This window comes from Chelonia mydas, chromosome 3 (genome assembly GCF_015237465.2).
Source record: "Chelonia mydas isolate rCheMyd1 chromosome 3, rCheMyd1.pri.v2, whole genome shotgun sequence".
Taxonomy (NCBI): Eukaryota; Metazoa; Chordata; order Testudines; family Cheloniidae; genus Chelonia; species Chelonia mydas.
In genome coordinates, this window is record NC_057851.1 from 137,749,895 (window position 1) to 137,766,732 (window position 16,838).

General features: G+C 38.6%; 1 protein-coding gene across 22 annotated transcripts in view; it reads left to right on the forward strand.

Annotated features, from left to right (window-relative positions):
* Positions 1–16,838, forward strand: part of CNST (consortin, connexin sorting protein) — a 110,878-nt gene that overhangs the window by 81,722 nt on the left and 12,318 nt on the right. For all 22 annotated transcript variants that reach the window (XM_037895361.2, XM_037895362.2, XM_043543377.1 and 19 more), the window contains 2 exons: positions 1,869–2,779; positions 14,649–14,784. In XM_037895361.2, coding sequence (XP_037751289.1) covers positions 1,869–2,779; positions 14,649–14,784 — 1,047 coding nt within the window. The remainder of the gene's footprint in view (positions 1–1,868; positions 2,780–14,648; positions 14,785–16,838) is intronic.

Below are 16,838 nucleotides of genomic sequence, written 5' to 3' on the forward strand. Positions count from 1 at the left end.
TGTCCTTTGTGCCTAATTTTCAAAACTAACTCTCTCTCTCTCATACCCCTTTCTTCTTTCATTATCCTATATAAGTTAGCTTCTGTGCATCCCTTCTATCTATTAACGTTCAGATTTTTATTCATCCTCAAGTAGGCTGCGTGGTCTTTCATATAATTTCTAACCTTACTTTTCATGTTCAGCTACTATTTCATTAAGTTTTAAAATATGAGGATTATCAACAAATATAATCTGTCCTTTAAGACACAGAAATTCAGCCCTGTTTCAAATATATTTGAGAGCTGAACAGAGGAGGCGGTGCTCTGTTCCAGTGCAGGTTTACATTAGGGTTCAGGTTTGATGCAAAATCCATAGCTAGCATGGATTCAGATTGAATGGCATAAGAATCTTGACAGGTTTCAGAGTAGCAGCCGTGTTAGTCTGTATTCGCAAAAAGAAAAGGAGTACTTGTGGCACCTTAGAGACTAACCAATTTATTTGAGCATAAGCTTCATCCGATGAAGTGAGCTTTATAAGAATCTTGTGACGCTTCAGCAGAAAATGGTGGAAATTTCTGGGGCTGCTTGAGATTTCTTCCATCAACCTGATCCATAGATGCTTCTGGTTTTGACTCTGAACCAAAAAATCAATTAAGTAGATTTTGAGTTAGGAATTTGTTGTGTATTATTTAAAAAATGTCTGTTGAACAGAGATTGCTTTGTCATTTGAATCTCAGACACTCCCTTTTTCTCTTCCCAAAACTGATGGGGTGGGGGGAAGAAGGTTGGATTTGAGGTTCCAGTTAAGGCCCATATCTAATAAGTTTAGTCACAACTCAGATTAGCTTTTTGGTCTTCTGCTACATGACCATATTGTATTGACGCTAAATGTACTATTTCTTAGATTCGTACTTTGTTAGAAATAAATAATTATTGAATTATAAGTTCTTTAACCTACCGATAAATAATTTACCAACATTTCCTAACCAAAAATGAGTGTAACTCTAAACTTTTTTGAATTCATAGTATTTGTGTATTATTATTCTCACTTCTCTCTAAAATAAAGTTCCATAACAGCTCAGTAAACAGAGATCACTCTCCCCTGGTAATTTTATATTGAAAGTATCTGAAACCAAACATAAGCTAAATCCAAATTGTATTTGTGTTTTTTAATATATAACCCATACTGGCTACCCACACAGAAGTCCATAAATTACACAGCTAAAATTTCTTTTATCTATGACTATTGTAATCAAATATTTTATTTTACTTTGCATTAACTTAAGGAAAGAGTTAAATATTAAAGACAAAGGACCACATGGAAAATACATTCAATTCTTGTGATGTTAGGCTTTTTTAAAAATGCACCTACATACCTCAATGAAGTGTGTGAATTATATAGATAACAGTAATACTAATGTCTGCGCTACCCATTGCAGTGGAATCAGGAAAAAAATTTCTTCTGTAGTTATGACATCGTATCCCTCTTACCTTCCCACCCTTCCTTCTAGAAATCTTGGAATAATCTACATGTAGTTGCTTGCATGAAATATGTTTGAGGGGGAAATTAAGCCCTTATTCCTTGAAACACTTAAGAACATTCTTTACTTTAAGCATGTGAGTAATCCCATCCCTTTTCAGCAAATCAGTTAAGCATGTTCTTAACTTTAAACATTCACTTAAGTGCTTTGCTGAATTGGGGTCTTTTTTATGATTTATTCTGGGTATTTTGAGTTTTCTACTAACTGGAGCAGCATTATCTGCACTGGAGGGGAATTTATTCTGAAACATTTGTGTGCAGTGTTATCAAGTCATAGTGTGCTCTTTCTACACACTACTGATGTTTTGAATCATTTTAAAATGCTGGAACTGTCTTCCTGTTGCATTTAGATACTGAAACTTGGCCTGGCATTGGACCAAGAAAAGAAAACCAGCACAGAGAGAGACAGATGAGTGAGAGCTCCCTGTGTGATAGTAAAACTGATAGGCTTATGGAAGCAGCAAGTCTTCAAATAGCTGCAGGGAAGGACCACATGGAGGAGCAGTACTGCAATGCTGAATCAACACTGGAGCCACACACCCAGTCTATAGGGACAGTGGGCAGGCCTTGTTCTGACTGTTTATCATCTGGGGATGCTGGTAAAGATAACAGTTTGCAGCCGAGAGAGAAGCAGTTCTCTAAGGATGTGGCAAAAATAGAAGACGTGGCTAAGGAGCCTGGAGTGGAACTCTCTGGTGAGTCAATGGTAGACACCTTAGTTTTAACGGACGCTGATTATATCCCTCCTGATTTGATTTCTAAAGATGAAAATGTACAAGCTGAAAGAAATGTTCTCAGGTCAAAACACAGTGCAGGCTCTACTGAGACTGCCAGAAGCCAGCTAGGAAACAGTGCGTTAGACCAGCAGCAGCAGAAGTCTGGTTTAGGATATGAGGATGGAAAATCCCCACAGGACAGAACGGCATCAAACATTTGTGAAAACACGTGTTATGGAAGTAACAAAGCACCTGAACATATCAGTCCTGCACATCCAAAAGTATACAAGGGACTGCAGGAGATGGCAAAGCAGCAGGAGGAGGAGGTAAATAATGAAGAACCGGAAGATTTTTTTGGCAGATTCTTAAATGGTAGCATAAAAGACACTGAAGAATCCCTTGCAAATTTAGAAAACCAAGAGGACTCTGAAACTCTTCCAGATATTCCACTGGAGCAAGCATCATACAGTTCAACAGAAGCTTTATTATTAGATGACAGCTTTTCTTCGCTCGATGAACTTGCAAAAAGGATAGAGATTGCAGAGGTAAACACTGGAAAAACTATAAAAACTTTTTTAAAAAATTGAATTTATTATAATCTTAGAAATTGATGCCTTCTTTAAAATGTGTGTTAAATATATATTCCTACACATCACTTCCTTATTTTTAATATGAAAAGAAAACAAAATTATTTGTTTTTATTCTTCCTCTGAATTGATTTACAGCCTGATTGTTTTCTCCAGAGATACTGAGCATCCACAGCTCCCACAGAAGTCCGCGGGAGTTGTTGGGGGCTCAGCACCTCTGAATATCAGACTTTCACTCTGTCTCAACATGAAATATTCTTACCATTATTATTTTATACACAGAGACTGGTATTAGGAGTGCTGAGAAATCATAATAATTTCTTCCCTTGTAATTTTATACAAAGAAGTTGCACAGTAAATGGCAGGTGCTGTAAATTATCTTCTTTAATTGAGTGTTAATCATTCTTATTCATTGATAGAGTAACACTTGTTTTTCCACTGCCCATTCCCATAGGTGAGTAATAGAAGAGAGGGGAATTACTTATATAATATACTCTGTAACTCTTTTTTTATACATCTCTTTATATGTTTTTAAATAAGAACAGGAAAGCCTAGACAGGAAGAAACCTTCCCTGACACATTTTATTTATGTACTTATAATTTTCCTAACCTCTGTCAATTCTGTTGTTCAAACAAAAGTAATTAGGAGCCTCAGGGCTTGGTCAATGGAACCATTAGTGCTGTATTAGTATGGCCCATAATGAGGATCAACAATTAATTCTAAAGATCAAAAGCTCTTCTAAAATATTTAAAAATAGAAGGCAAAATTCTGCCCTTATTCCTTTGAGCCCCATTACAGGAATGTAGGATGTTAGGGATTAAGCAGAGGTTTCCTCAGCCACTATGCTTATGCATGTGGCAGGTGAAAGGCCTGGGATAGCGTGTAGTATTGGCATCCCTAAGCATTCAAAAATCACGAGTCAGGCCTCCAAAATCATGAGATGTTTAAAAATAATACTTAGGATTCTTTTTTTGTTTGTCTTCTGTTTTTTCAGCCTTTATGGTATACTTAGTTCATGTTTTCAGGCTTTTGTCTACAACCACGAAGGCTAGAAACTTTTTTTTTAAATGAAAGCTGATATTCTCACATAATCATGCAATTCCAGCAACTGGGGTTTCAAGAAAGGCCTGTAGTATCTGAGTGTCTCACAATCTTTAAAGTGTAGGAAAGTGCTATAAACTCCATTTTACAGATGGGGAACTTAGACTAAGAGACCAAGGCCACACAGGAAGCTTGTGGGAGACTATAGAATTGAATGCTGGACTCCCAAGTCCAGGCTATTGCCCTAACCACTGGATCATCCATCCTCTCTGTTGTGAGATGCATGACAAAATCACAAGAGTTGTCAGTACAGAGTTTGCCCCAAAGGTCTCCTTACTGCTGCTCCAAGATTGAGCACACTGCATTCCTCCAGTGCCTCTTGCATGAGATCAGGAGCCTCACTGGGTACCACGTTCATATAGTTGGCTGACCTCAGGTCTTTGGATTCATTAGCTTAACATTATGTATGTGGGTCCAATGTCTGCCGAATCAGGGCCTGAATTTGCACGTGGAAACACCATAATTTGCATGCATCATTGAATTAATTAGTCTGCTGATTTGCATGTGCAAAACTCTGTGCATAAACTGAGACTGCTTTGGAAAATTTGTAAATTATACCTTACAGATAGTCCAGTCCAACCCCTGTGGAAATATAGAAGAAGAGCCCCTTAAATATCATCCTTCCATGTTGGGTACCTTCTGGAAATTCAATATATTGAGCTACACAGCTAAAGCATTTATTTTAATATAGAAAGGAATTCTAAATAAATTCTATAAAAGTTAGCAGTTTAAACATACCTAGTCTAACCATTTAATTTTTTTACCCAGTTTCTTCACCAAAGTTAGACCTGTGCTGGCTCACTGAACTGATGATATTGCTTTCTTATGGGAAATCTTGTTTGATTCCTGGTTTCATTCTGCTCCCAGGGCTTTAAGTGCTGTGGCAGCACTATTCAGTCAGAGGGAAGAGAGTACCTTGCATAACTCAATAACAAATTCTCTCTTGCCAAATAAGGAGCAGTGTTGGTTCGCTCCAAAGAGAGTCTTTTTCCAGTCATCCTTAGCAGGAGACCTGAGTTTGTGAGGTATAAATCAGGGGGAAAAGGAGGAGGGGAGTTAATCTCAAAAAAGTTATAATGTGTAGTATGCAGAATCTTACACTGTTCTGAGATGCCTGCAATTGTTAGACTAAGCAGGGTGAGTTAAAGACAGTATAGCCCATCTGTATTCCATTTCCTTGTGTGGTTTTTTTTTCCAGTTAATCTTGCCACTTAATGTTATTTTAGGACTTAATTTTCAGAAGTGCTAAGAGCCCACAACTTCAGTGGAAGAGAACAGAATCTCCAAGTGTTCAGCACTTCTGAGAAATCAGCCCCTTAATTTGTTTCTATTGTTAATTTCCTTTAATACAAATAATAAATAATAATATTTTGATTTTTTTTGTTGGGCAGTACTGTTAAAAATAATTTAAATTAAGATATCATTAACATTTTGACAAGTCAACTGATCTTTGCACTCAATATGTAATTTCTCCCACTGTTGTCATGAAACCTTTGAAGTTGGTTTTGGCAAAAAGTATGAATAGTATGTATTGACACAATATTCTGTGAAGGAAATACTTGATATTATCATTTCAATGTGTAATATTTAGAAAGCAGAAATCCTTGCATAAATTTTACAGTGGTAATGGAAAAACAAAACCATTTAATTAATCCTATAGTTAAGGCCCTACCAAATTCACGGCCATGAAAAACACATCACAGGCCGTGAAATCTGGCCTTCCCCCATGAAATCTGGCCTTTTGTGTGCTTTTATCCTATACTATACTAATTTCACAGGGGAGACCATTTCTCAAATTGGGGGTCTTGGCCCAAAAGGGAGTTGCAGGGGGGTCACAAGGTTATTTTAGGGGAGATTGTGGTATTGCCACCCTTACTTCTGTGCTGCCTTCAGAGCTGGGCACACAGAGAGCAGCGTCCGTTGGCCAGGCTCCCAGCTCTGAAGGCAGCATCCCACCAGCAGCAGCACAGAAGTAAGGGTGGCAATGCCATAGCACGCCATCCTTACTTCTGTGCTGCTCCTGGTAGCCGCTCTGCCTTCAGAGCTGAGCTCACAGCCAGCTGCCCAGCTCTGAAGGCAGCGCCACCAGCAGCAGCAGCAGCACAGAAGTAAGGGTAGCAGTACTGCAACCCCCCCTACAATAACCTTGCAACCTCCCCCCCCCCCCCAACTCGTTTTTGGATCAGAACCCCTACAATTACAACACCATGAAATTCCAGATTTAAATAGCTGAAATCATGAAATTTACAAAAATCCTATGACCATGAAATTGACCAAAATGGACATTGAATTTGGTAGGGCCCTAGGTATAGTGGACTACAAAGTACTGGATGGGTCAATCTGATCAGAGTAAAATTTCTCATGGAGCAAGTCTCAGCAGGAGTAAAACAGAACACAGATGACTTGGAAAGGAAATGGGAAATAATTATTATTTCAAAATAAGTTGCATAGACTTACCCTACCATATGGTTTGTATCTATTTGGTATGATTGTCTGGGTCTAATGACACTGTTACTTAGATTTCAATAAGTTATTGAACATAAAAAAATCATTATATATACATAAAAAGCATACATGCATATTCTTGTAATATTTATCATAAAGCGAGGTTTTTTATTAGCCCTATATTTGGATCAGAGAATTATTTCACACAGTATCCCCATTACATTCTAAGTCTGAATTCAAATACTAATTATACAAATAGAATGGAGAGTTCCTACTTTTATTTCAGGCATTTATACATTGTGGCCTTTTTCTCAGGACTTGGGAATCTCACAATAAATGTAAAATATTGCTAAATGTTGGTCTTTCCAAGCAAAAACCCAATAAATCATAAAAAACACCCTACCAGGCAGACAAAAGTTGGAACAAACATATAGCCTAACAAAGGGCCTTGAAGTTCACTGAACTTGGGCTCTGGAAGACTATCAGCTGGAAGAGATTTCAGAGGTGGAAGCCGTCTTCTCAGGTCAGCTTGCTACTATTTCTGAAAGGATCAAGAATGGACAGCAAGAGCAGTTGAATAGATTGTATGCACAATGGAACAGAATTAAAGGTACCACTCAGTCATCATTTTACCATCATTAAAGGGTCAGACTCTCACAGATGTAACAGATGCAACTTGACCTATAAGGTCTATGTTTACATTATACACTTCCTGTTTGAGGGGCCAGATTATTTGGATGATATTAGGGCTGTTACACAGCAATCAAGTGTGTCCCTATCTCTACCAACAAGGTCCAGAGACGACACCATGTTGAGATTCCTAATTGTTGCATATAGCCCTTATCCTGTAGATTGGAGTTCAATGGAACTATTCCTGTACATAAAACTGTTCACATGTGTAAACATTGGTAGGATCAGGACCTCTACTGCTATGTACTGAAGCCCAGGTAACCGTTTGATGAGTTTCTTAGAAAAGAATGGTTAGATGGCATCTAAATATAATATGAACAGCAGCTAGTGAACCTACCCAATATCCACTTTTCACAGTTTAATAATTCATATGTATTATGTATTTTTTGCTAATATAGCAAAAGAGATTTGGTCCACTTCAGAATGAAACTGCTAATAGCTTAACTATGTAGTCTTGCCTTTGGCAGTTTGTCACACTTGTTAGGTCAGAGGGTTAACACATCCCAGTGACCATAACTTCAAAGGTAAAGACATTGGCAGTTCTACTGCTGCAAGATTGAAAGGCCTCACTCACTTACCTTAATGGGGAAGATGGTGTATAGGGTGTTGAAAGTCTAAGATGCCTGGGATTCGGTCTGTTTTAGTCCTTTATGTATTAGAACTAAAACATGAAACTCAGTCTGTATAACAATCGGCAGGCAGGGCAATGAGTGAAACTCAGAGTAGCAAGACTTCCTTCACACAGTTACAACCTGAACCAGTTAACAACACACTGCTAGTGATAACTAGCCCGCTCCTTATGCAGTTCAAAGGAGCCATCGATCCTCTTTATCACAAACAATACAATTATAGCAACACATTCAGGCGTCAAACATTCTAGTTTCCTAAAGCATTTCCCCTTCCCCCCCACCCCCCAACAGATGAGTAAACTATCATTCCCTGCTCACCCTTCATTTTATCATGGTAAGGAAGTGTGAGTAGTGTTTTTGCCTGGGCTGGTAAATTTTTATTAGCATTTTGCAAGGCTAATTTAACAACACTACCAATGACAGCTTTGCCCAAGTGTCTTTTTCTATTATGATGAGCTGATCGTAGACAATTACTTCTAGTTCAGCTGGGTCAAATAACATTCATCTCGTATATAACCAATTTAGACACTTTTTTTCTTGCTGTGTTTGCTGGGTTTTAATGTGCTTTTTTGATTGTTACTGTTGTTTCATTAAAAATAATAGCTTAAGCCCCTAAGTGACAATCAGGGTATGGGGTTTACTTTGAGTATCAAAAGGAAATGTGCATCAGAGTTTAACTTTATCCTTTCAACTATATTTGAATGTGGTTTTAAAACTGCATGCTTCTGAAGTGTGTACAAATGCACCTTTTTTGTACTTACACTTTGTCTCAATGCAACAATTGTTTGACTAGCTAATGGTTATAAAATATTGCCAGTAGCTGCGAGAGCCAAGCTTAATCATTATCTTTTACCAGTTAAGTCGCTGAAAATACGAAATGACGTTATTGGTGCAGTGCCTACTGGATTATGCCATCAACCTCTGCTTTTAAACACAGATCTGTGGAGTGTCTTGACCTTTCTCTGTCTCTGATCTGTCTGATTAGAATATGCATTTATGCAGTATGTAGCTCCTCATTGTGAGGTTATTTAGGAAGCAGAAATTGTGAAACAGACCGCTTGTTTTCTGTGTTTGTGCTATTCTTATCATTTCTGTAGAGTGCCAGCATGTTGTCATATCCTCTGCTAATTTGATTAGATTACAATGGGTATTAAAGCAGGCTAAAACCATAAAAGTAGCCTGGAATATTGAGTTTTGAATCCACATATTCTGTGAAATTGAGACTGACGATTATAAATATGTTGCGTCTTGTCTCTCATTAGTAGATGAAAGGTATATTTGGTTCAGTGGCAAATCATATATATCTAATGCACCCTCCTCATCTGTAACATAAATGTATGCAGCCAACTCCTGCTAATTTTCAGAGTAACAAATCTGTTTTTACTAACTCCTTCTAATACAGAGTAGGTATAAAAGTACTAGTAAAATTTCACTCAAACTTAATGGGGGGGATAGATGTTTTTCTTCTTAAGTAAAGATGATGTCAGGACAGAAATGGGCATGTCTAAATACATTTTCTGTTTTTAAGTCCTGTTAATTTCCAGCATGGACATAACTGCCAACCTATGAAGGCTATAAATAGGAATATCTGGGGAGGAAAAATTGAGGCACACCTTCTAACTCAATTGAAATTCAATGGCCAAAGGGCAGCATGGAAAGCTTAAAATATTTTACTAAAATATAGTAACTATCCCTTCTGCAACAAGGGACAGTTGTTATGCACACTTCTGTTTTATGTATAATGTATACTTACAACTTCAGTTTTATTTATAGATTTTTTTGTACTGCTCATCATTGTCGTATCTGCACCAATTTTAAATAGTTGGTGTTCTTGCCAAAAAGGATTATGTAGTAATTGGAAAATACAATAGGTGTTTTAAAGAAGGGCTTTGTGAACAGACACTAGCACTTAAATCTTATTTTAGTTTGATTCAATGTGAATATTCTCACACAGTTTTGTTGTCTATTGCTTCTGTGTTTTAATTTGTGAGAGATGTTACGTTCTTTATGTATCCTAGAAGTTTGCTAAAGCATAGTCTGTCAGTAAACTAGTAGCCTCTCACATTTGCCATATGATCCTGAAAACTCAGTTGCAGTGTTTAAACAGTTGACTGTTCCTATCAACACCTGGATCACAGGGAATGTGTGCTACTGCCCTTAGCATTTTGGTGTTGGATTTATAGAGATGTCTCAAATGTGCAAGTCTTACATCCAGCAAATGTGAACACTTTTAGTTGCATCCTCTTACAATGTTATAAACTAACTTTTTAAAAGCTCTTGTCTAAAACTCAGTTGAATACCATTTTCTGGAAAACCTTTTCTTTTTGTGCAATTGTGACCATGTTTATCAGATAGTGATGACACTAACACACTAAGCAAATTTTCATATATGCATTTATATTACTACTTAGACAACAGTTCCCTGCGCCATCTAGCTACTCTCTTACTTTGAAACGTTTCCTTTTTTCTTTTCCTAGTTCATGCAAGAACCCAAAAACAGAGAGAGAATATAGGCTTCTCCCTAAGGCAGCAAGGCACAGGTCACTCCACCTTGCTTTAAGCTGTCTTTTTACTGAACTGTCTCCCATGCTTTGCTACAGAACACCATAGTCTGCAAGCAGGACCAGGAAACAGCCGCCCTCCCACCCCCTACTCTCACACTCTAAAAAGTGATAACTTGCAATTCCAACACAGTTCTCAATATAGCACACTGTACTCTTACTAAAGAACATCTCTAGTTGTAGTAATACTAAAATTAAGAAGGCAGTTAAAGCCAGCATTGTTTGGTGCTTCTGTTTGAAAAATAGTAATTTGGAAGGCGGAGGTAGGTTTCTGCCTCTAACTGCCCAAAGTAGGTAACCTTTTACTCTCTTATATGTTACAGCCTCTAACTGCCCAGAGTAGGTACCCTTTTACCCTCTTAATATGTTACTGTTTAACCAGAAGTAGTCAGAGTTGTTACTGCAATTATATAATTTTTATTGTAAATACAATTGTCTACTTTGGTTGTAAGTGGTCGTGTGTGTGTGTGTGTGTGTATATATATATATATTATTTTTATTGTAAATACAATTGTCTACTTTGGTTGTAAGTGGTCATGTTACTTTAGTATTGAAACAGCTTATTATTTAGAGCTTAATATTTGGTGTCTACAAAAATATGAGTAGAACTACAGATAAACACATTTTGTCAATAGATTCTAATTTTTCTAAAAAGCCGTGGCCCTAAATAGCTTCCCTATATTTAGATCACTTAGCCTCTTGTGTACTAATGGGAATCTCTGTATATACTCAACTCCACTGGAAGTTGAATAGATCCAGGTGAAGCCAGTAGAAGTTAACAACTCCACATCACTACCTGAGCATCGCTGATATGCTGTGACTTTTCCTACCTTACACTCTTTTGTACAGAGGATAAAAGTGGACCTACATACTTGTCTGAAATTCCTTCAGAAAGTTGTATTTAGTTTGTCATCTGTCATTATTTTTTCTAGACATTTCAAACTCATTATGAAGAAATCAAATTCCAGAAACTTTACTTGGTCTCATGGATTCTATCTTTAGACTGGGAATGTGGCCTGTGACTATAAGCACCATGTCCAACTAATTGTCCTGTACCATTTCTTACATCACTGTCTTTACTACTCTTCTTCAATGGGATTGTATCATGCTAACATTATGAAAATCATTGCCACTTGAACATTCAGAGCCTGATGCTCTGAGGTGTTCAGTATCTTGCATGCAGGATCTGGCTCTCTGCCACAAATATATCAGATACTGTGGTCAGTCTCTGTCCATTTACTTACCTTGAATATGTCTTCTACGAAAAACTCATGGCATTACCTAATCTTGCCAAACAAAAATTGCTTGGTTACTGCGTCAACCAGTGAATGCATATTTGGTATCTTTATTCTGCAAAATTATTGTTTTGAGCTGAGAAGCCCAACTTTTTCCTACTTTTGTTCTGTTGGGATCTCTCTGCCTAGTCTCTTCTGCTCCTAAGTATGCACAAATAATTTCGTTTGGTATATTTAAAAAAAATTGCTTGCTTTTTGTATTTTGAAGGAACAGTATTTTCAATTATTTTCCGTTAAGCTGTCTTAGATTCTTTCTCAGACAGTTTGATACCATGTCTGTTTAACGCTCACCAGGTGCTACAGCCTGAACGTCCCAATGCTGAATGACAGTGGTACCATTTATCTGGTTTCTATTAGAATAAGATAGTAGTTTTCCTGTGCTCCAGGTTGTGCTTTTGAAATGTTCTTCTGTGTGCCCATCTAATGAGATCAGCACCAACATTTGGGGAAATGTGAGGTCCTACATCTTAGAATAAAGACAGTGGTCGTACCGGATGGCAGATTCTATCTTGGGAAGCGGTGACTCTGAAAGAAGACTTAGGGTTATGGTGGATAGTCAGCTGAACATGAACTCACAATGTTCCACTGTAGCTAAAAGGGCTAATGTGATCCTTGGATGTATAAACAGGGGAATCTCCAGTAGGAGTAGAGCAGTTACATAATCTGTATTTGGCTCTGGTGCCACTGTTACTGGGATATTGTATCCAGTTCTTTTGTCCACAGTTCAAGAAAGACATTGATAAATTGGAGAGGGGTCAGAGAAGAGCCCCAAGAGTGATTAAAAGATTGGAAAAAATATTTTTAATGATAAACTCAAGGCACTTCATCTATTCAGTTTAACAAAAAGAAGGTAAAGGGGTGACTTGATCACAGTCTATAAGTACATATATATCGGTAATAAAAAAATTATAATGGGCTCCTCAGTCTGGTATAACAAGGTCTAATGGCTGGAAGTTGAAACTAGACAAATTCAGATTGGAAATAAGGTGCTAATTTTTAACAGTGAGCATAATTAACTATCGGAATAGTTCATTAAGGGCTATGGTGGTTTCACCATCACTGACACTTTTAAAATTAAGATTGGATGTTTTTCTAAAAGATATGCTCTCGTTCAACCACAGCTATTGGACTTACAGCAAGAATTAATTCAGGGAAGTTCTATGGATGTGTTACGCAGGAGGTCAGACTAGATGACCATAGAGATCCCTGTCCCTTCTGGCCTTATAATCTATGAATAAATAATAGACATTCCCTGTTGTATTGTTTAATTGGGAGGACATATCCTAAAATATGTTGCAGTCAGACAGAAATCTGATTACAGCATTTACTAACTTATTTACAAGGGCAATTGTACAGCATAGAAAACAACAAAAAAATGGAATTTCCATGGAACTCCACTGTTAAAAACTAGATACCAGATCTGTTTTTGCTATTGGGAAGCTTTTGTTGTTGAGATGTCTGAAAGCTAAAACTTTGAAAAGTTTACAAACACCCCTGTTTAGAGATGCTAGCCAGTCTCCTTTTACCACAGTAGAACTCAGATGACACACCAGTGATTAATATAATTGTGAAATGTATGTACTAACACTAGATGAGGAGTTATGGATGCCCATTGATATTAGGCTGTACAGTTTGCCCAGACAGGAGGGGATGTCATAGCTAACTACCTGTCTCCGAAAATTAAGCCTGATGGAAACAGAAACTATGGAAGCCTAATTTACACAGAAATCGTACAAGGAGATGGGAAGCCCACAGGAAGGGAAGGAAAGCATCCTGCCTTTTGAAAGAAGTTTATTGAATTTTGGGAGCCATCTTTACATCCATCACTAGAGAGACACTCGGGAACAGAGCTCTTGAAAGCTGAGAAAAATGGGTCCTTCAACCAAGCGCCGGGGGGGGTGGGGGGGGCTTAAGTCTTAGGAACAAAATATAGGCGATAAGATATAGGTTCCCAACCTTTTTGGATAGAGACCTTCCATGCCCACCACTCCATGTCAGTTGCTGGGTGGTCCAGCACCTCTCTGTGTCTTATCGTGCCATCTCCTAATTCATTTGCCTGTTTCTCCTTTTAGCTTTGTTTTCTCTATGTAATCGTCTTTATACTGTTTTTAACTCTCCAAGTACATTTTAATTTTCAGTCTTCCCCCTCCCACATTCTCTTGGTTTTTGCTTCTCCCTCCCTACCTGCTTGCCCTCTCCGTTTCTGCTCTCACCAAAAAGTTACACGCTAGTTGGGGTAGGGGCGGCATCCTTTGTTGGCTGTGTGGGGGTAGACAACGTGTTCTTGCAGCTGACCTGATTGCTGCAGGAAGAGAATGGAAAAACTGGATAGTGACCTGCTGCCCAGAGCACTGTTTATGTGAGTGTTCCCATGGCCAGCTGCATTATGGGGATGCCAACAGAGCAAAGACCTTTGAGTTGCTGCCTGCTGTTTTACCCAGAGAGCTTATTACAGTGAGAAACTAGAAGTGGCTGTCAGGCAGCTTTCCCTCCCCCTGCTGTTCCTCTGTTGTACATTGTGTTCCCAGACTAGTCTGTTGCCTCCCAGGGGAGCCAGGTGTGCTGTCTTAGAGTCACAATATTGGGCAATGAATCAAGCAATGTAATTTCCAAGAGTGGTTTGTGAGGGTCTGTGCAGGGTTACTGACCTTTAGAAAAAGAAAGTAAATTTCTTGTCCTCTTATTGTTCGCTGAAGGTATTGAAGGCCCATATTCATCACTACCTCTATCCTCATGAATATAAGGCCTTAAGCTACGTAGAAACTAATAGAGACTACAGCATAATACATGATCCAAGAGAATAGATCTCTGGATACTTAACTTAGAGAACAATTAAAGAGAAGTTTTCTCCTCTTACACAGCAGGAAAAGGAACGATACTGCAATTTGGCACTGCAGTTGTCCTATCTATTTGGAGATGTACTCATGAAGAAATAATTTCACAAGTGCAGCAGCATTACAAGCAAATAAACAAGGGGAAACTGTTTCTTTGCTGGTTCTCATTCCCTTCTCCCCTTACAGCCATTAATGAGTGGCTTTCGTGTCTGGATTTCTAACACAGTCTGTTTGTCACTCTGTGCCAAATGATTCTTATAAACTTTCATAGGTTGCCCCAGCAGAGGGACTGGTGTCCATTCTAAAGAAGAGAGATGACAGTGAAAGAAAGACACTTGCTCAAATCCAGCAGAGAAATCCAAAGAGAAGAGTGAGATTCCAAGAAATGGAAGACACCTTGGATCAAGGTAGCTTGCCTATGTTAATTTATGTGTTTTCATGGTATACAATTACAAACCATATCTGTGCTTTCATTTGTTAAATAGGAAGAAAAGCAGGAAATAGTCTGATTTAAACCAATTATTGCTATTGTCTGCCCTGTATTGCTAGCTATTCTCCATGCAGTGAAAGTAGCAATGGACTGTACTAAAAGTTATTCTAGAAATGGATAGGGATGTGGAAAGGTTTTTGTGCAACAAGTTAGTTAACCAGAACAAAGGGGCTGAAGGAGGGATGCTCCTCTCTCTCATATGCCTGACAGCTTTCTCCTATCTGGATTTCCCTTCATTTAATTTCCAATCCTTAGAAGTGGAAGAAGTAAGTTTTTGTTCATTAATCTTACCAACATGTAAAAAAAGCAATGCAAAAAACTTGCATGTTTGTTTCCCCTTACATAACTCGCCCTCCAGGATGACTAGACCTGCTGTCATATTTGTAGAATTACGGGATTGGAAGGCTTGAGGCTTTAATCTTGTTTTATAATTACTAACACAGGTGTCAATATGTTTGCAGTTGAAGTATGGTTTAAATTATGTTTAATGTATCCCTGTCTACTGATGGGGTAACTAACTGCAGGGGAAATCCTTACTTCGCTGTCATTACTGGAATGAGTTTTACTACAGTCCATCACTATCATCACAGCACCTTTATCACAATCGTGGCAGCAATAAGAGTCACTCCACACTTGAGCAGGGTGGGGGCCCAAAAAGATCTTTCGCTGTTACTGTATCTAGCCAAAACTTACTTTTCTTCTTTTGAGGCCATTGCTCCTCCTTGTCTTATTGTCATCTGAGACTAGGCCTAATTCATACTTGCTAAAATCATCTAACCAAAAACCAGTAGAATTTATATTTGTATTTAAAATATTTACTGATGGGGCAGGAACTCATGGTTTCTCTTCTGGGCTGAAGGACAGATTGTGTTGTGGTGGTTCCTAGAGAGAACTAATCGTGGCTCCTCTCCATCTGAGAGGGGCAGGGCACGGAGATTTTGGGGATTCAGGGAATTTGTGTCTGCTCTTTTTCCTGTGCGGGGTGGAGGTGTCAGGTGTCCTGGCTCCTCCTCCCAAGTATTGCAGGTGTCCTGGCTCCTCCCCACAAGTGAGAGTGATTGTCCTTTGTGGTTTGGAAGGAGGGAGTTTGCAGCCCCTTTCTGAGTTAGTGAGGGTGAGGTTTGGTTTTGGGAGGTCCCATTTCTCAGCCTCTTTAAGGCTCCTGATTCAGTGTACGTCATGGTTGGGGCTGTTCTCTTCTTTGCAGAGGCTTCTTCATGGCCCTGTGGTCAGGTTGAAGGATATGGGGATGCAGGGGTTGGATCCAGTAGTGGAAGGATCCATCTCCCAGTTCTTCAGGACTGTTTGGCAACACGGTCAGGAATGAGTGCAGGGAGTGGCTCCTCTTCCCTTAGGAGCTCTCAATGCTTGAAGCTTCGAGGAAGTTAGATGCTGGCCACTACCTGTGTGAAAAGATGCCTTTCTACACACACAAAAGCTTTGATTGTATGTAGGTATAATGTGAAAAGGAGCTGAAGAAGAACTCAGATTTACTTGTCAATTTATTTTATTTTCACCATAAACCATAGGAGGGACCAAAAACCAATAGACAATGGAAGGCCAGGACCTATAGAATAGCAGGCATACTAATTACCTTTGTTTGTTCCTGTTGTTCCCCTGAAGATACATCAACTCTTAATTCTTCTCTTAACTAGACTGTTTGAATTCTGCTCCCCTTAGTATCTCCTCTTGTGTAGATTGGGAGTGGGGAGAGAAGAAGAAAACCCACTCCATTGGGAGTAGAGGTATGACACTAGGTTTTAAATTGGTACAAGTGATTATGAGAATATCAGGGATATTCTCTTGGCGGAATTGCCACATAGTGTTGAATATTTTATTAGCAAAGGAAATTAGCCAGGTAGTGACTTCAACAGATTTTAGAGCAAGGCAGTGTTTTGTAACCTACCAGACAAATAATTAGAAATATTTTAAAAGGGTCACTTTCAGCATATTAGATCTTGTAGCTCCCAC